Source organism: Cuculus canorus, chromosome 3, assembly GCF_017976375.1.
Source record: "Cuculus canorus isolate bCucCan1 chromosome 3, bCucCan1.pri, whole genome shotgun sequence".
Taxonomy (NCBI): Eukaryota; Metazoa; Chordata; class Aves; order Cuculiformes; family Cuculidae; genus Cuculus; species Cuculus canorus.
Window position 1 is genome coordinate 32,596,842 of NC_071403.1, and position 19,865 is coordinate 32,616,706.

Consider the following 19,865-nt stretch of genomic DNA (forward strand, 5'->3'; position numbering starts at 1 on the left):
TTCACCTTGTTGCATCAAGAGCAAAGTGACACATACAAGCTTGAAGTAACTTTTTGACGTGCAAAGCATTTATGATAAAGAGATGTTACGTATAAGCACAGGAAAGCTTCAAGCTGTTTGTAAAATCTGAGTTCAATCTTTTCAATCAGAATAATTCAGACTGCCTGATAATGACCTAATGTCTGCTGAAAACAGAGGGTATGCTTTCATGCTTGTGGACATGGAAACAGAGTGTCTGTTCAAAGATCTATTTATTGGGACCCAGTGGATCCCAATATATTTCTTGCTTTCTGACTCATTATGACTACCGTATTTTTCAGTAGTAAGGTCATTTGATAAAAGACTTGTTCCTCAAGGACAGGATAAAAACAAAGAGTCAGTGGGGCAGAAAAAAAAAGCAATGTCTTGCACTCCTGTTGGATACTTCTACTAGTTCCTGGTTCATAAAATCTTTATGTATTGGCCATGGTGTCTTTGAGTGTGTTGTAGAAATCTGATCAGATCCTTTTAGATAATTCTGTTCCTTAAAGCCTGTTTAAGAGATGGTGTCCAAAAGAAATGGTATTTCTTTGCAGTAAATTTTCTTTGTCCCAAGTATTTTAAATTTTTCCTTTAAAATGGGAATTAATTTTTTGGGGTTTGTTTGGATAGTATTACTTTAAGGGAGAGCCTAGCTTAGATATCTACAAATTATAAGCTTGAAAGTAAGCAAACCGAAAGCTGCAGTCATGCGACCAGAATTTAGAGTATAGGATACTTCCTATGGTAGCATTACATCATAAATTTTTTTAGTCTTTAAACACATACTTTCTCTAATGAGATCAGCAGATCTGTTTCGAATAGAACAAGCAGTGCATTTTTTTTTGACAGTATGTCAATACATGCATTTCAACTTCCACTTTCTTTTTTTTTTACTGACATACTATTCTGTGATCTGTGGATTGCTCAGTAATGGTAATGGCTATGTGGAAATTCAGCTGCTCTCCCTCTTGCACCCACGACTAATTTAATTCCTCAGAATTCATGAGAAGCTGCTGAGAGGTCTCTGAAACAGTTTTCACAGGCTTGTGTAAACAAGACATGTAACACAAGTCATTTGACATCATCTTTGGGTAGTGATAGGTTGGATAAAAATAGGGTTGGCAGTTTCCAGAAGCCTGACCTACACAGGCTCTCTGTGGGTGTGGGAGGATATTCTGACATTTGCTGGGTCTCATGGTTGTGTTGTACCATTGGTTACCTGACATCTGTTGAACAACTCCCTTATTTAGAAATTCCTAGCTTTTCCCTGGAGAAAGAAAAATAGATAACACCTTCAAGAGGATGTATTTGCACTGCCAGAGGCAAAGGGTCACCCTGTGCTGTTGGACATAGGCAATAAGAACAAAACTATATTGATGGAAAAAGTGCATCAATGGAAGGGATATACAGTAGTTCTAAGCAATGAAGCTTACATCTATAACGTTAACAGTATGTTTAAGGAGATCTACTTGTAAAGATCTCTTTGGCTTAGAATTTAAGAGTGCGCTCAACTCCTTCTCATTTTCTAAGGGGGGGGGGGCGGGGAAAAACGTTTAAGCATTTTTGTGTGTTTTTTTCTTTTTCTTTCTTACCTGAAGGAGTTTATATGTCTTTTCAAGATTCACAAACTAGAGATTGGTAGTTGGCCTAATGTTGCCAACCTAGATTATTTGTCTGAAGAACTGATAATGTTTCACATGATCTTCAGAACCCATTTTTCAAATAAGCAGTGATTTAGAACAGTATTCTTCCATAAATTAGGGTCTCAGAATAATTGAAGAGGCTGATTATTGGATATAATTAGGAGATAAAGAATGAAAAAAGTTATATTAGCACAGAAAGTTGTTTGTCCCATATTAAATACTGTAGGCGGTTCTGACTACCCTGTCTCAGAAACTGTATAGTACAATTAGACTCAATATAACAGGTGATGAAGGAAAATAAACAAAGTAAAAAAAGACACTTAATTTTGGAGAAGAAACTAGTATGAACAGATCTGATAAAGGCATAGAAAATCATAGGTTGCAAGAGGAAGTTTAGCAGGGATAATTAGTTTATATTTCTTACAGCAGAGGAATTAAAGTGTAAATGGGTTCAAAACAAAGGGGAAGGTTTTTTTTTTTGTGTGGTGCTGGTGCCTGAGCATGTTCTGTAACTGATTACAATAAAATGCAGTGAATCTGAAGTGATATTGATGGAACTAAATGTTCTTGAAGAATGGTTAGATTTGACTTTCTGCTTAGGAGGTTTCCAAGCTGCTTATTGCTGGATGTTGTGAGAACATAGCCAGGGAGAAAGTATTGCAGGATGCTAGCCCTTTTTCAGATGTTATTTGTCTTAAGTAATTTGTGGTGGCCAGAAAGGGGATGCTGGGCTAAATCGGTCTTTGATCTATGTAGTATTGCAATTTGTTTTTAAAAATAAATGCCATGTAAATGCAATTATGCAGGCAAGGAATTATTTATACCGGCAGGAAATGAGCAAATTATCTTCAGAAATAACTTTGAACATCCATTTCTGTTTCCTCCAAAACAAGATCTCTCAAATTCCCAAGCTACACTCATAACAAATCTTCTTACGGAAGCCAATCTGCTTTGAAGACAATATCCTTGCACGTAAATGGCCATAATAGAAGTGGAGGTCCTTCACGCAGCCCAGAGTTGAGTTACGGAGTAGTTTACTGTAACACGTTGCAGGTGCTGAAAGTGTCTAAGTGTTCCATGAGAGGATGGCAGCTCATAGAGGAGAAATCACCAGAATATTGCTAAATACACTGGAAAATAGTAATGTCCAAATTTTTTTAGTGGGGAAAATGAAAACCCCTGGCTTAGGAAGTCCCTCAGCTGTTAATGGTTTAAGACTGGGAGAGTACATACAGGCTTCATTATTCTTACATAAATCTTAACTAATAACTTAATGGAAGCATGAAGGTTTTCATGAGGTAAATATTGTCCTGCCTTTTTCTCCAAGTATTTTCATAATATACAAGGAAAACCTTTCTAAATATCATTAAAGTTGAGCTTTCGGAAGTTACTTAGTGCTGTTATTTAAGCAGTTATATTAACTCTGCATATGATTTTATTGTAATAGGCTACTTCTGCACCAGCCTTGTCTGTATGAGACAATGAAACGCTTTTAAACATCTGCCATTCATATAACTTGTCCTATGTTGTTAATTTTGCACAATCATTTTAAAATTATTTATTAAATCTGCTTTGTAGAGTACCTTCCACAAAAGAAGAATTTCACGTTTCAGTAGGAGAAATATTATTTCCATTTTATAAATCAAGAGATTGACTCTGAAGCAGTTTGTCTCTGATTCTGTACTTTTTGTTCATTATGACTTAGCGCAAGAATTTCTCACTACCCAGCATCATCCCAGTTTGTACTCAAAAGTATTAGCAGTATAGTATGGCCTGAATGACTGTACTAGTTATGTAACGGGATGGTGGAAGAACTGCTTTTTAGGAACGATGTCTGACAGTAAACAAAGGTACTGGTTTAGGTGATGGTTGGCCAGTCTGTTTTAAAAGTGCTTAAAACCAGTGTAGCTGTGGGTCTCTGCCCATGAGAATCTGTTACATTAAATGCAGGAAGTTTGCTTTAACTTTCCAGTCTGAGCTTTTGTCTTAGTATATGTAGTGCCAAATGGATTGTTCTGCAAGCTATCCATTGAGCTGTTATTAAACTACTGTCTTGGTCTGCTGCATGAGGTACACAAACACACACATACCTGCCTTCTTAATGCGGGAAAACAAAACAAATTTTGATTTTGAATCCTCAGTTTAAATGTACTCCTCTTTACTTGCTTCGTATCACTTGCCAGACAGTGGCTTTTTGTTCCCTGTCTCACCCAGGAGATTGTCAGGGGAAGATATTAAAAAAATTTCTTGAAGATAACTACAGAATGAAGGATGTTGTTACTGTGTTAAGCCAATGACTTTAAAGACACTTGCGAGGATGAAACTGATAATCTTCTTATTCTAATGCATAGAAGAATTTTGATTGTAAAGAGAGGAATGCTATGGATGAGTAGCCTTTATTTAAATTTATGCATGATAAAGCATTCCTAATTGATAAGATAGTAATGCTTTCTTTTCTTTTGTCTCTTAAGTCCTAGTGCTTGAGTCTAAAGAATGAATTAAAACGTTTAACAGCTTGGTTTGTAGTTTGGTAGATAAATGTGCTAGGTAATCCAGCTGTGACTGATGTCTGATTTTGTAAATGCTTAGGTAGTAGATACTGTACTTACTGTTGAAGACAAGATGCATGTAAATATGACCGACTTCTGGAAACTCATGGTAAAATGACAGCATATTTGTGGAGTAGATGGTATAGTTTCATAGTTGAACAGAGAAATAATTAAAGAAATATGAGAACACATACTCATAAATGAAGTACACACATTTGCAGTGAACTGGCAAGAAAAGAACACGCAGCTGTGAGTTTTTACTTTGGAATAATTTTAGTTATTATAAAGGATTCTTTTGTAACCTCTTGTGTGTTTCAATGGCGTAGAAGCAGACTTGTCAGTATAGATGCTACCAATAAGCTCTCTGGTCTAATGTTTTTATCTTAAAGAAAACTTCTGTTACATCTTCCAGGAAGCTTGGGAATTGGTTATTCTGCAGTCATATGTCTTGAGGAACTTATTCTTGACTTCTAGTGACTTAGGGAAGGCTTAAGACCTTAAAGTAAGAGTAGCTTTCCTCCTTTGGCAATCAAAATATTTTATGTATGAATATGAATGCAGTTACATGTAGCAATTAGGTGTGGTATTATTATCTGAATTAGCAGCTCTGAAATATAGCCAGCTTGTGGCCAGGAAAGCAGCCAATAGCCTGGAGGAGAAATTTTTTAATTAATATGTAGTAACTGCTCTAGAGAGCGCTTTTTATCCTGGCAAGCTGCATTTGTAGTTTTTCCTATTACTTATTTGGGACAGTTGTTGTGACTTCTAATTAAAAAATGTAGAAGACTATTCATTGTACCCTCTTCATACTGAGTGAAAAAGTGGGAGAATGCTTGAAAACTTATTTGAGCAAAGTGAAAAATTACTTGGACCTATTGAATATATTTTATAACCATCAATACCTTCATAGAATCAACATATTCTAGCAAGAAGTATTTGCCTTAAATAAATTAATAATTTAAACATATGTTGTTCTGCTTATATCTTAATTTTTTGATGCTAGATTTCTCAGGATGAATATAGTAAATTTTCTTGAAATATGCACACACTTGAAGTTAAAATTCAAGAACACCCTTTTCATTAAAAAAGATGTTCATACGAGACATGCCAACAACATCTTTTTAAGTTACTTTTCTATAGAACCCCAAAGCCTCATATTAGCTTCCAGTTGTAAATTAAAGGGCTCTAGTTTACACTAGTGGCAGGGCATGAGCTCGCACCTCTCCAGTTTAATTGCAGCGTTGTTCTGAAATGCCTCAGATAAGGCTGTTGTTCTTTCTCTTAACTGCTTTGTTGAAAAGCTGTGGGAACCTTTCTTCTCTTTTAGGCTTTGCCTCTCAATGTTGTAACAAGAAGAGAGGGTTGAAAGAAAAGACAGACACTTCTTCCATTAGTACCTCAAAGCATCAAGAGGCAAAGTCAGCACGTTGTTAATTGAATGTAATTTGAGCTGAACTTTTTCACTTTGGGCTTTTATATATCAATTATTTTATTAGTTCTATAAGCCATTTAAAAGTACTGCGAACTATTTGATTACACTAAGGAGAATACTACTTGAACCACAGCCTGTGTTTGAGATCAGTATTGCTGGACTCTTTTTTGTGTCTCTGAAGTTTAGTCTGAGTTTATACAAGCTACTTATTCTGTTTCGGTTGCCCAGTTTTTCTTTACCTGCTCATTTCCCTGAGTGCGATGCATGTAGCTGTCTATGTGAGATTGGATTCACATAACTCGGTCTCTGGTGGGCTTGTCTAGTGCCACAGATGCCTTGTGTCTTCTCCTACCTAGGCAGGAAGGCTGACAGGAGATTCAGCCATTCCTTAGTGCTTTCATACCGCCCTTAGTCTGGTGACCCTGAGTGTTATGATGCCCGCTTCTCGAGTTTTAGCTGCCTTTTTTCTTGGTCTTGTGCTTGAGTGGTGTGGGTAATCTCTGATTCGTAGTGTTGCCCTGTGAGTCACACAGAGTTGCTGAGGACTGTTGATCATGATGGAGCTGCCATTTATTTGAGGGGTGACAGGAAGCTGTGGACTTTCCTCTTCTTGTCTTTGCGGTTTCCTTTGGATACCTCAGGGTATAGAGAACCTCAGGGTCTCTATATAGCTCACTCTCAGGAAGATAAATAGAAATATGGACTTCCGTAAAAGTTGGGCTTAGATGCTTTGCAACTGGCTCGTCCCCAGGCTGCGTTGAGAGCGTTTACCCCTTCTGACTCCCGCTTACAAATTGTAGTTGGTACAGTGTTATCTTGGAACACCAGGAGTCATCTAAGCTATAACATGGGACAGATCTCTGTCATATCTTGCCACATCCAAGGTGCATCTGAACCGTCCTTGAGTGCAGAAGAAGAGAAAGGTCAGACCTTTCATAAATTTGGTCTGTGCCTTCCGGTCAGTGTCTTGCGGGGGGATATGTTCTTCCTAGTCCTTCCTGCTGTCTCTTCATAGAGCTCATGTTTCTGCTGCAGAGGTGCAGGTCTGGCAGGACTATTTTGTCTGAGTTAGTTATACCCCAGAAATGCAGCAAATACCCTTAAAAGCACCTTGCTCTTCTTCAGATTACACCTTAAAACTCCATTATATTTATCCCTCGCTCAAAATGCAATAATATCCCCTCCTTGCCCCAAACAGTTAGATCATGGTTCATTGAGATCATTGTTTGCCCTAAAATAAGTGTATTATTTCTTGTACTCTCACTTCTGTTTTCCTCTAACCATCTGTTCTCTTTTGTCTTTCACTTACAATGTAAACCTCTTTGAAGAAACATGCTTTTTTGTTTGCTTGTTCGTTTTGCTCTGTTTTCTTCAGTGCCTTGCATAGTGGAGTCTTTATGGATTGCGTGGGGCTTACTGGAGCTTTAACGCTACATCTAAACCTTGGTATTGATAGATATACTTGCAAGTATTCTTCGTTAGGTGTCTTCCCTGCCTTTCATTGCCCCCCCATAATTTCAATTGCCTTTATCACTGAATCATAATTATTTAATCTCACTATGTCTTTAGGAAAGATATTCTAACCAAATTCCAATTACAAGGTTTCAGACCCATTCTAGACTGAAAGAGTTTTTTCATCTTCCATGCAATTCAAAAGAGTTAGTCTTTTGCAATGTGTTTTGCATCAACAGCTTTTTCCACTACCTGTTCTGGCCATTTTTTCCCCAGATAGATGGGGGTATTTACCTACCTGGGTATTTGTTTTAATTGTTGTGGCACAACAGCTTGATCTACCTTTATGCCCTGGCAGAACTGTTGTGCATAGCATCAGTATTGTGTAATTGGAAGAACAATTAGATGATACCAGGTAAATGAAGTAGTTCTGGACACCTATATGAAGTGAAGCTGAAAGCTGACTTCTAATTTTAAATGAATCAAATTCTCTTCTATCTAAGTTATTTGAAGATAATTTTTGTAGACTTGGAAATAAAACCCACACTTTTGGCTAAAACTTCAGTGTACTCACCTGAACTGAATATTAGTGATCTAAAGGTTCATTTATAGACAAAGTGCAGTTTTCATGATGTCCGTAAAGCCAGAGCAGTATCAGCTGTAGGGACATTTTCCCATTACATATGGAAATGGGTGTACAAGTTCAAGTTCTTTTAGTTTTAAAGTAAAATCATATTCCTAACGTAGGTATTACAGTATAAAAGCTGATTGGTTTAGTTTACTCATTAACGTTCGCTAACATCTAGATCTATGTAATGTAGTTAATTTTCTTCTTTCAGCAAATGCTTATGTTTAAAGTCATTGAAGTCTAGAATTGAAGCGAGTGTCATCTGCTCATTTATGTCAAAAGGGCATATGGAGCTCAAAGGTACCTTAATGGCCTAGTCATCAGTTTGAGTACTAGGTTACTCACTGGAGGAATATATTTGCATTCCTTAAAGTGAAAGTCTAAACCAGTTGATTATGTAAAATGGTCAGGCTTTTAATTTTTACCATGTTAGATATTTTAGAATATATTTATTTTAAAATAGTTACCCAACTGTTTCACTTCTATATGTGATTTTATGTTGCTGAATTAAAACAAATACTAGCTAAAAGCTGAAACCATTTGGCTTTCTGAAATGCTGTTTTCTTCTTTTCTGCAGCATGGGTGAACTCGCTTTCTATGGGAATGGTCTTCTTCTGTTCTCCAATAGTCAGCGTGTTCACAGACCTGTTTGGTTGTCGAAAAGTAGCTGTTATTGGAGCTGCAGTAGGATTTACTGGACTCCTTTCAAGTTCTTTTGTAAGGTAAAGTATTTATTTTACATTCAAATTACTTTATCAATTTTACATGGTTCCATCAACAGAACATGAGGGAGTAAGCAGTGCTACTTGATATTATCCGTTAGAGTAGAAACCTTTTATTAATTTTCATTTTTGTCTTTCAAGCTGTGACTTGTGGGAACTCAAGTGGTACTTAAAACTTCAAAAATAACATTAAAAATATAGTATAACCTGATAACAGGAGTGATAACACTCTCTATTTAACAGGACCAATTATGCATAAAGGTATCAACAGCAAGACCAGTGCTCTAATGCTGTAAGATCTACAGTATTGTCAGGGATAATCTTCTTGTATGTTTTCTTGATGTATGCTGTGTTCTTTCTCCTTCCCCCCCCCATCCGTTTGTTTTTAAATCACTGTTTAAATGTTGATAAATGTGCAGTAGGACTTCCAGGAATGTGTTCATGTTTCAGTCAAACTGGATGCTTTCTTCTATTATCACTGTTCCACTTGCCAAACACCAGTATAGAGAAAACCTTGGTATAATGATGAATACTTAAGGCTTATTTACTTAAGAAGATCTTGTTTCTTTCTTGTGCTGCTGAAAAAGCCTGAACAGGTAGTTGAGTCTTTTCTCCATGTTGCACTTTACTTTGTACATTTCCCTAACTTTTCTAGAATAAATCGTAAGAGGAGAGACTTCAGGGCCTTGGGATGACTGGTTAAGGGATCAGAGGCACAAGTAGCATTCTCCTCTGTCCTTCCAGTTACTGGGAATGATGCAGGAAGAAAACAGAAGAGCCAGAAGATCAGTACCTGGCTCTGACCCTGGTGTCACCAGCAGAACATTGGATTTTTTTGATCATGGATTGGTCTTTGTTATACCACATGTGCTAGTGACAGGCAGGGTACACCTTTCCTCAAAGGGAGAGAAGGATCTTTGCCACAGGAGTTAGCAGGGCTCATTGGAAGAGCTTTAAAGTAGATTGGAAAGGGGAAAGAGAGAAAACCAGGCTTGCTGGAGATAAACCTGGGGACAGCACACCAGTGTTTGAGGAATGATGTGCTAGCGAGGTCCTTCAATCTCCCATCTCAGTGGAGTTAGGAAATGGATGTACATGCAGCAGCAGAGACAGAGTTATTGATGTATTAGAAACCATGAAAGCGCCTGGAAGTGGTCACACAGGTATTAGGGGTTCTGCCCCCAAAAAGGTGGTGGAATTAATAGTCCAGCTGAAATGCATCAACACCAATGCACACGTCATGGACAACAGGAGGAGATGGAAGTCATTGTGCAGCAGGAAAACTGATACAGTTGCCATTACAGAAACACAGTGGGATGACTGGTGCAATGAATGGCTATAAACTCTTCAGAAGGGATAGTCAAGGAAGGAGAGGTGGTGGGATAGCCCCTCAGTTAGACACAGTTTTGATTGTCTAGAACTTAATGATGATGATGATAGGGTTGAGTGTTTATGAGTAAGAATCAGGGGGAAGGCCAGCAAGGCAGGTACTGTGGTGGGAGTCCATTATATACCATGCAACCAGGATGATGAAGCAGATAAAATATTCTGTAAGTAGCTTGGAGAAGTCTCACAATTGCTAGCCCTTGTTCTTGTGGGGGATTTCAACTTACCAGGTGTTTGCTGGAAATAAACAGAAGAGAGGAAACAGTCAAGGAGGTTCCTGGAGTGTGTGGTGATGAGGTGAGCCAGATAGGGAAGGTGCCCTGCTGGACCTGTTGTTTGTGAACAAAGACGTACTTGTGGGTGATGTGGTGGTTGAAGGCAGTCTTGGGCACAGTAATAACAAAATGCTAGAGTTTTTATTTCTTAGAGAAGTGAAGAGGAGGGGCACCAGAGCTGTCACATTGGATTTCCAGAGAGCAGACTGGCCTGTTTAGGAGACTGGTTGACAGAGTCCTTTGGGAGATGGTCCTGAAGGGCAAAGGTGTCCAAGAAGGCTGGTTGTCCCTCAAGAATAAGAGGTGGAAAACAAGCCAGCAGGGAAGACTACTGGCCTGGCTGAAAGATGTTTTCTTCCCTTGAACAAAATGTTGTCATCTTTGTGTTTCTCTGATATCCAATGGGACAGAAGAGGCATGCAAAAGGAAGTTATTTTGTGAAGGCTTTAAAAATATTTTTTGCTTATTTGAATTTTGTTTTAGAATTTAAGGAGCACTTTGAAAGGAGAGGCAAGCAATTCAGTGAAAAACTGTCTTGCATATGGTAGGTAAATGTGAGCATGTAGTGCTGTACAAAACACTAATATTGTTTGTTTTTTTTTTTCCTTTTTATATAGCACCATTGAACCTCTATATTTCACCTATGGAATCTTATTTGCCTGTGGCTGCTCGTTTGCATATCAGCCATCTTTGGTCATTCTTGGGCACTATTTCAAGAAACGCCTTGGACTAGTGAATGGCATCGTCACTGCTGGCAGCAGCTTGTTCACTGTGTCACTGCCCTTCGTCTTGAGAGTTCTGATTGATTCTGTTGGCCTATACAACACCTTGCGGGTCCTGTGCATCCTTATGTTTATTCTGTTCCTGGCTGGCTTTACGTACAAACCCCTTGTTTCCGATGCCAAAGACAAGGAGGGTGGAAACAAAGGAAAGTTCAAATTTCCTCCTGAAAAAAAGATTTGCAATTTCTCCGTTTTTAAAGTTCTCAGTTACCGAATCTGGGCTTTTGGGGTCCCAGCTGCACTTTTTGGATACTTTGTGCCTTATGTACACTTGGTAAGTGCACTTTTCTTCCCGTATGTGATGCATTTAAAACTGCAGTCATTTCCCTTTGTGTTATGGACTAAGAAAAGAGTTAGTGATAGGAAGAAGTAATTGAAGTGCAAGTTGTGTTGAGGAGAAACACAAAATTAATTTTGGTGCTGTCTGTGATTAAAAGATTCCAGGGCTCTAATCAGAACTGTTAGTTTAGCCAGCTAAAATTTTGAGTTCCTTGTTCTCAATCAAAGGTTTAAAATACTTTAACCGTGGAAGTAGACGTTCATTTTGGTACTCAGCTGCATACATTTCCAATACTTGTGCATTGCAGAGGAATAGTGGAAAGAGTAAATAGGAGATAAAACTTCTAATTTCTGCTTTTTTAAATTGAGGCATATTTAAAATGTGTATATTTTATTGACCATTTTCCAGGTTCATTAAAAGCAAAATACGTGGACTTTTCTGTCTCTCTAACTTCAGCTTTGTAGTTTAGCGCTGTAGCACTAATCTGACTGATCCTGTTATCTGGTGCTTCTAGCTGCCAGTTCAGCTGTTTTTTATAGCTCTCTACATTAACTGATAGAGCTTTAGTTTCTGATGATGGGGAAGCTGTCAATCAGTCATTGCTTATATGTGTACTAAAGTTAATTTGTTTTCCTAGCAGATTATTTTTTGTAGTACACTGTTAATTCAAGAAATTCTGATGCAGCTGGGAGAGCTGCATTACACAAAATGTATCTGACTGGCAGTCACTGCACTACTTAAATGGTGAATTATTTTTGAATGGCTTCCTGGTAGTGCTGTCTAAAGTGAAGTGGTGCCTACCAAAAGGCTTAGAAAGGGAAAGGGGGTAAAAAAAGCCCACAACCTGCAATGGAATGTGATATTTAGTGTTACACATCCTCATATTCAAGAGGATCTGATAAAGAGCCTGGATTAGTAGAACTATTACCTGCTATGGAAATAGAAAGATTGTGTCAATATTTACTACTCATCCATGACAGAACACTAAGATTCATGATGATAAATGTCTTAAATTCTGAACCCCCATGGGTTTGTATGCAGTATAACAAGTGGTGTCACTGCTTTCTGGTAATCCATTGCTTAGATTACTGACTCTGCATCAAGATATTTATTTAAAATATTACCTTAGGATGAGTTTGTTTTTAGGATAGGTTGTTTTTGAGCAGCTGTAAACTGACTTGTCATGACTGGTTCTTGTCGCTTAGGTTTTAATTGTGTAGTTCTTATTCTATGCCACTTAGACCACTTGAGTATGCTATTGTGACATCTTATGCTATTTCCACATTAAGTTTTGTGGAGCTGTTTTGAAATAAAACAGTGTTCAGAGGAGTAGAAGGGAAGTGTTATGGAGAAACGTACTGGACAAGATCATACATGACTGTCAACGCTTGCAGAGAACTGAAGAACAAGGTTGTACATGCAGTTACACAGAACCTCTAAGACAAGTTTATTTAACAAAAAGTTTGTAATTTTTTACTGATATGCTTGAATGAATGTTTCTTGTTTCTAGACTGGACTAAAGCTGCTGGTCAACTTTTAGAGGACAAACACTTTTGTATCTATTTTTTTTATTCTATATTTTCTTTTTATAGAAGTCTTTCACTCCACTTGAGAGCTTTTACGCCATATCAGATTGGCAAAATTCTGATTGAGAAATACAATTCCAGTACATGGAAATAACTTGATCAAGACTGTTTCTAATATAATGTTTGACAACACTATAAAACTACTCCAATGTGCAGTTAGAATCTAATATTTTAAAGATTACCTTGAAATTATGGTTAGGGATTCAAATTGTAGCAGTTGTGTTTTTTTTTTCCCTGAGATTCAGAGCAATCATGAAGCTCAACTATTTATAACATAAAATCCTCAATGGTAGTCAGTTTGCTTTGTCTGCCAGTTTTGCAAGGGAAGCTTCACCAGCTCTTAGGAATTCCTCACTCATAAGTTCTGTTGTCAAAACCCCTTCTGAAACTCACAAGTTCTTGTTTTAATTTACTTGTCTCTACATACTCAATTTTGCTCTATAATTCTTTGGTCTTCCTGTAAACCCCAGAGGAAAATCTTCTTAAAAAACATATAGTAAACTCTCACTGCTTTTAAATAAAACCATTCTAAACAAGAAGTGTAGCCTTCATTCTGGGCTTAGCAGATAGCATTATTAAATGGAAAATAGCTTGAGGGTTTTTTTTTCTTTACTCTTTTGAAAAACATCTGATTTTTTTTTTTTATGATTCGGATTTCTGTTCAAAATTTAATTTGGGTACCTTTAAATATACACCAGGATCCATGGAGGAGCAGAGTACTTCTTAACTTGCTATGTTCCCAGGACTCCCATAGTCTGAAATATTAAAAGACTAAATGAAACTTTGATCAGTGAGTATGATAGAGATGGCAAGAAACAGTATGAACAGGAATAAAATTTCATGTGCTTATTTAGACTGATAAGAAACTACGTAGGCACCATCGATGTCAGATTTGTTTGCTTACATATGTGGTCCAGTAAGTACTATGTAAATGCTCACTAATCTTTCAGAAACCTTGACATACAAATAGTTTAATAAAGTAATCCCTAGCTTTACTGATGTTGAAATGGAAAATTAAAACTGGAATTTCATATACAGCAGTATTTCCACTTCCAGAACATATATGATTTTTTTCTAACCTTCAGTCTTGGATATGTCATCAGGATTAAGATTTTAATACCTGTATGTCATATATTTAAGATCTTTAAGTTACTATTTTGTATGTGATTGCCAAGGATGAATGTATCCTCAGTAGCAGTAATCTTTGTGACAGGAAGTATGAGTTCGAATTGCTGGCTTGGAGGATGCAGTAGTAGGACTAAAAATGTACTTGCTGCTTAGGGCTTAAAGCAATTATTTCTACATAAACCTAAACTCATTCAAGAATTTAGGTCTGCTTTTGGAACTAATCAAGCACTCATCAATCTAATTCAAATTTAATAACTTAAAATAAAATAAAAGAAAGGAAAAACTTTTAAATTGAAAGAGGTATTTACTTTTATGAAAACGTAGATGAAGAGCCATAGCATTAATTGTGGGTGGGCAATGTTGTTTGCTGGGGGGACTATTGAAAACCTTTGAAAGTCCCCGTGGATCTGTATATGAGGAGGAGCATAGATCAGTGCTTATGAAGGAACAGCATTGATTCTGCCCTTCAACACTGATATTTCAATTGCAGTAGATAGCTCTGGACTTTTTTTTTTATCCTAGTTTTGTCTGCTTTTGATCAAGCCTACATTTTTATGTAGTGCTAGAAGTACATGAAAGTACATCATTCCAGATAAGTCGAAGGCTATAAGCAAAATATTTTTTTTTTGGCTTGTTGTACATCTAGCAAATCAGAGATTACTTTCCTCAGCTTTTGAAAGGGAAAGTTACTATTGTTCTGTTGATTACTGCATTTTTAAAACTGTAGCAAGACTGGAAAAGGGATATGATACTTGAACAAGTGACAGCTTTTGTTATGCTAAAACTCTTGAAAATTTTCTGTTAGAGATGGGCAACAATAGCCAAACTGCTAGAATGGGATGCAGGTTGCAAGTGCCTTCAGAAAAACTACTTGTACGTGGATTCTCATGCCATTCATTCCCATTTTTCCCATCTGGAAAGGCAGTTTCTGCTGGAGTGTTGGGTGCACTCGACCACGTGATGAAACACAAGGTGCCACAGGCCTTGCTAGTTGGGGTCATTTTGTGCCACCATGGGAACTAGAGGTTGTGGACTTCTATTTGTCTCTGTTTTCTGAAGCATATTGGAAAGAGGATGCATGTTGTGAAAGTTCTCCTAACAAAGAATAAAAGCTCACTTCAGGCTTTGGAATAACCGAATCAGCTAGATCTTCACAAATTTAATTATCTGCACCATATTTGACTGGTGCTGTTTAATATCTGACCGGTGCTGTTTAATATGTTTATCAATGATATTGACAGCGAGATTGAGTGCACCCTCGGCAAGTTTGCGGACGATACCAAGCTGAGTGATGTAGTTGCCACACTGGAAGGACAGGATGTCATCCAGAGGGACCTGGACAGGCTGGAGAAGTGGGCCTGTGAGAACTTCATGAAGTTCAACAAGGCCAAGTGTAAGGTCTTGCACCTGGGTCGGGGCAATCCCTGTTTTCAGTACGCAATGGGGGATGACGTGTTTGAGAGCAGCCCTGCAGAGAAGGACTTGGGGGTGTTGGTCTATGAGAAGCTCGACATGAGCTGGCAATGTGCGGTCACAGCCCAGAAGGCCAACCGTATCCTGGGCTGCATCAAAAGATGCATGGCCAGCAGGGCAAGGGAAGTGATTCTGCCCCTCTACTCCTCTCTTGTGAGACCTCATCTGGAGTACTGTGTCCAGTTCTAGAATTCTCAACGTAAGAAGGACACGGAGCTGTTGGAACGGGTCCAGAGGAGGGCTACAAAGATGATCGTAGGGCTGGAGCACCTTCCCTACGAGGACAGGCTGAGAGAGTTGGGCTTGTTCAGCCTGGAGAAGAGAAGGCTCAGAGGAGATTGTATAGCAACCTTCCAGTACCTGAAGGGGACCTACAGGAAAGCTGGGGAGGGGCTATTTGTAAAGGCTTGTGGGGATAGGACCCTAGGGAATGGGTATAAACTGGAGAGGGGCAGATTTAGACTGGACATTAGGAAGAATTTCTTCACCGTGAGAGTGGTGAGACACTGGAACAGGTTGCCCAGGGAGGCTGTGGCTGCCCCATCCCTGGAGGTGTTCAAAGCCAGGCTGGATGGGGCCTTGGGCAGCCTGATCTAGTGGGATGTCCGTGCCCATGGCAGGGGGGTTGGAACTAGATGATCTTTAAGGTCCCTTCCAAACCTAACTATATTATTATAGTTATTATTCCTTGCAGAAGGAATAACAGTGACAGGGGATAAGGACAAGGCTGAGGTACTTAATGCCTTCTTCGCCTCAGTCTTTAATAGCAAAGAAAGTTGTTCCTTCTGTTTACAAATCCAAGAGTTAGAGGGGCAGATTGAGGCTCCCGTGATCCAAGAGGAGGCGGTTAGAGACTTGCTTGCCGAGCTAGACGTCCACAAGTCTATGGGGCCGGATGGGATCCACCCAAGAGTATTGAAGGAACTGGCGGATGTCCTTTCCAAACCCCTATCCATCATCTTCCAGAGGTCCTGGCTGACTGGGGAAGTTCCACTAGACTGGAGGCTGGCTGATGTTGTGCCCATATTCAAGAAGGGTTGCAGAGAGGATCCGGGGAACTACAGGCCTGTCAGTCTCACCTCAGTGCCAGGGAAAGTCATGGAACAGGTAATCTTGAGTGCTATCATGAAGCACATGCAAGAGAACCGGGTGATCAGGCCCAGTCAACATGGGTTTACAAAAGGCAGATCTTGCCAAACTAACCTGATCACCTTCTACGACAAAATCACTCAACTACTGGATGGGGGAAAGGCTGTGGATGTAGTCTTCTTGGACTTCAGTAAAGCCTTTGACACAGTTTCTCACAGCATTCTGCTTCAGAAACTGTCAGCCTCTGGCCTGGACAGGCGCACACTCTCCTGGGTTGAAAACTGGTTGGATGGCCAGGCCCAGAGAGTGGTGGTCAATGGAGTTAACTCCAGCTGGAGGCCAGTCACAAGTGGAGTTCCTCAGGGCTCAGTACTGGGTCCAGCTCTGTTCAATGTCTTTATCAATGACCTGGATGAAGGCATTGAGTGCACCCTCAGCAAGTTTGCAGATGACACTAAGCTGGGAGGAAGTGTCGACCTGCTGGAGGGTAGGGAGGCTCTGCAAAGGGATCTGAACAGGCTGGACTGCTGGGCCGAGACCAATGGGATGAGGTTTAACAAGACCAAATGCCGGGTCCTGCACTTGGGGCACAACAACCCTATGCAGCGCTACAGACTGGGGGAAGAATGGCTGGAGAGCTGCACAGAAGAGAAGGACCTGGGGGTGCTGGTTGACAGCCGACTGAACATGAGCCAGCAGTGTGCCCAGGTGGCCAAGAAGGCCAATGGAATCTTGGCTTGTATCAGAAATGGGGTCACCAGCAGGTCCAGGGAGGTTATTCTCCCTCTGTACTCGGCACTGGTGAGACCGCACCTCGAATACTGTGTTCAGTTCTGGGCCCCTCACCACAAGAAGGATGTTGAGGCTCTGGAGCGTGTCCAGAGAAGAGCAACAAAGCTGGTGAGGGGGCTGGAGAACAAGTCTTATGAGGAGCGGCTGAGAGAGCTGGGGTTGTTTAGCCTTGAGAAGAGGAGGCTGAGGGGAGACCTTATTACTCTCTACAACTACCTGAAAGGAGATTGTGGAGAGGAGGGAGCTGGCCTCTTCTCCCAAGTGACAGGGGACAGAACTAGAGGGAATGGCCTGAAGCTCCGTCAGGGGAGGTTCAGGTTGGATATCAGAAAAAAATTCTTCACAGTAAGAGTCATTGGGTACTGGAACAGGCTGCCCAGGGAGGTGGTCGAGTCGCCTTCCCTGGAGGTGTTTAAGGAACGGGTGGATGAAGTACTTAGGGACATGGTTTAGGGAGTGTTAGGAACGGTTGGACTCGATGATCCAATGGGTCCTTTCCAACCTTGTGATTCTGTGTGTGATTCTGTGTGTGATTATACTATTTGCTAGACAGAGTAAAAGCTGTTAAAACCAGAGAAAATGACCAGCTAATGAAATGGGCTCTAACTAAAATAAATCAACATATTAATTATATTCCATGCTAGATAGGATTTATTTTAAGGAGCTGGGAAGAACTGCTAGTCTCTGACTGGTAGATATCAGCTGCATGTGAAATAGGCATCATATTCCTTTCGGCTCTTGCAATGGAGAACCAGAAGGGGAGAGCTTTTCTTATCGCTGTTTAGTTGGTGTGAAGCATTCTATTCCATGTGATTTTGGGGAACTGGGTTTGGAGAAATACTATAAATAGGCTTTAGCTTAATTTCATCATATGCTTTTAGGATTTATTCAGATTGAAGAGCAAACTGATGATTCATTGGTTGACTAAATCAAATTGTTGTTATTCTAGTCAATTTTAAATCCAGTCTAAACTGCAGTGATGGAGAGTTTTTTTCTTTTGATGACTCTCTAAAATGGGCAAATAGACAAACTAGTTAGTCCTTATTAAAAATAACTTTGAAAGAGTGTTCCACTTTAAACTGACAGATTCTTGTTGTGGATTCACAATTTAAACTCGAATGGACTATCTCACAAGGATATATTTGAAAGAAAGTATACCTAGTTTCTGTGCCACTTCTTGTCCTGTGCTTATTCTGCTAATAAACAGTACTTCTGTTTTTTTCAGGAATCACAGCCTAATGTTAAACAGTTAGTGCTGTTTTCTCTTACCCCTTAAAAACATATGTACTTAATCAAGACCACAAGTCCTTAATTCTTATAAGCTTGTTAGGTCAATTCTGTTAAAATGTGATATAAGGTCACATGATAGGTAGTTTAAAAGATATGCTGGGTTTTTTTTGTGTTTTATTTAACAAGGAGAGAAGAAATAACTGCTTAAAATGGATATTGTCAGTCCTTAGTCTTTTCTAAGCAGTGCCTAAGGTAGTTACCAAGGTTCAGTGTGAGTTTAGGACTATATCAGTTATGACACTTACAAAAAACATGGCCCAGTCTTGTGGGCTGATGTAGCAGTGTTCAGCCACGATGAGGAATACTGGTAGGACTGAGAATCTTATTAACTCTTTCTGTGCAATGTTTTAGTCTTGTAGTAATTTGTCTTGGGATATTAATAGTATCTCCATTAATTCAGTTTCAAAGACGTGATTTGGTTTAGCAGTTATGTTTATTAAATGCCTCTTGCTAATGATAGGTCCTGTGTTATTTGTAGAGTTAAACACCTTGCAGGACGAAAAACAGAATTAAATTGAATTGAACAACTGAGTAGTTGAACAACATAGTACAAATGTTTAGTATGTTTTACTAAAAAAAAACCCAACTGAATGGTAGACAATGCAATAAAAATATATGTATTGATAAAGTTTATATTTCTGAGTCTAAATCTCTTTTAATAAAGAAAATACATACTCTTAAAGAATGGCCAGACTATTTGAAAATTAGGCTTATTGCTTAAATATGGTTACAAGCTTCTATGCAGAGCTACCGGTTAACTGATAAGCAATATGAAAGTTATTGTAACACTGACTGTACTCAAAACTTGTTGCCTATTTCTTAATTTACTGTGTAAATCTGACTTTTCCTTTTGATGCTTATCCACATTCATATTCCATCATGGGTACATACTTGCATATGTAGAGATTTTTGGTTAGCAGTAGCTGTGTGGAGTGCACGTGTTCTGTGTCTGTGTGCTTCATGTTTAAGATAAGAAAAAAATGTTGTGTGCCTGGCCACTACCAACTTCCTTGGGAGAATCTGTCTTGGGAGATGGATTTAGTTGCTGGATTTATTCTCCTCCATAAGCAAATAGTGAAGATTCGGTGTCTCATTGCTTCTCTGAATCGGCATTTACCAGGAATAGGTTCAGCTGGACCTCCAAGGAAGAGGGAAATGAGACTGCAGACTTCATGCTTGCAAAAAAATAGGTAGATACTGCCATGGATTCTAGAAACTGCCACTTAAAAACAAAGCATCACCTTGGACTCTACTGTAAGATTTTCATCAGCTGCATGGGAAAACAAAGTGCATTTCACAATGAAAAGTAGAGTCTTCCAACCACCTTGCCAGCTAAA

General features: G+C 39.1%; 1 protein-coding gene across 1 annotated transcript in view; it reads left to right on the top strand.

Moving 5' to 3' along the window:
• SLC16A10 (solute carrier family 16 member 10) overlaps positions 1 to 19,865 on the top strand; it is a 72,572-nt gene that overhangs the window by 34,831 nt on the left and 17,876 nt on the right. The window contains exons 2-3 of the mRNA XM_009564850.2: positions 8,303 to 8,447; positions 10,726 to 11,164. Of these exons, the coding sequence (XP_009563145.2) occupies positions 8,303 to 8,447; positions 10,726 to 11,164 (584 nt within the window). The remainder of the gene's footprint in view (positions 1 to 8,302; positions 8,448 to 10,725; positions 11,165 to 19,865) is intronic.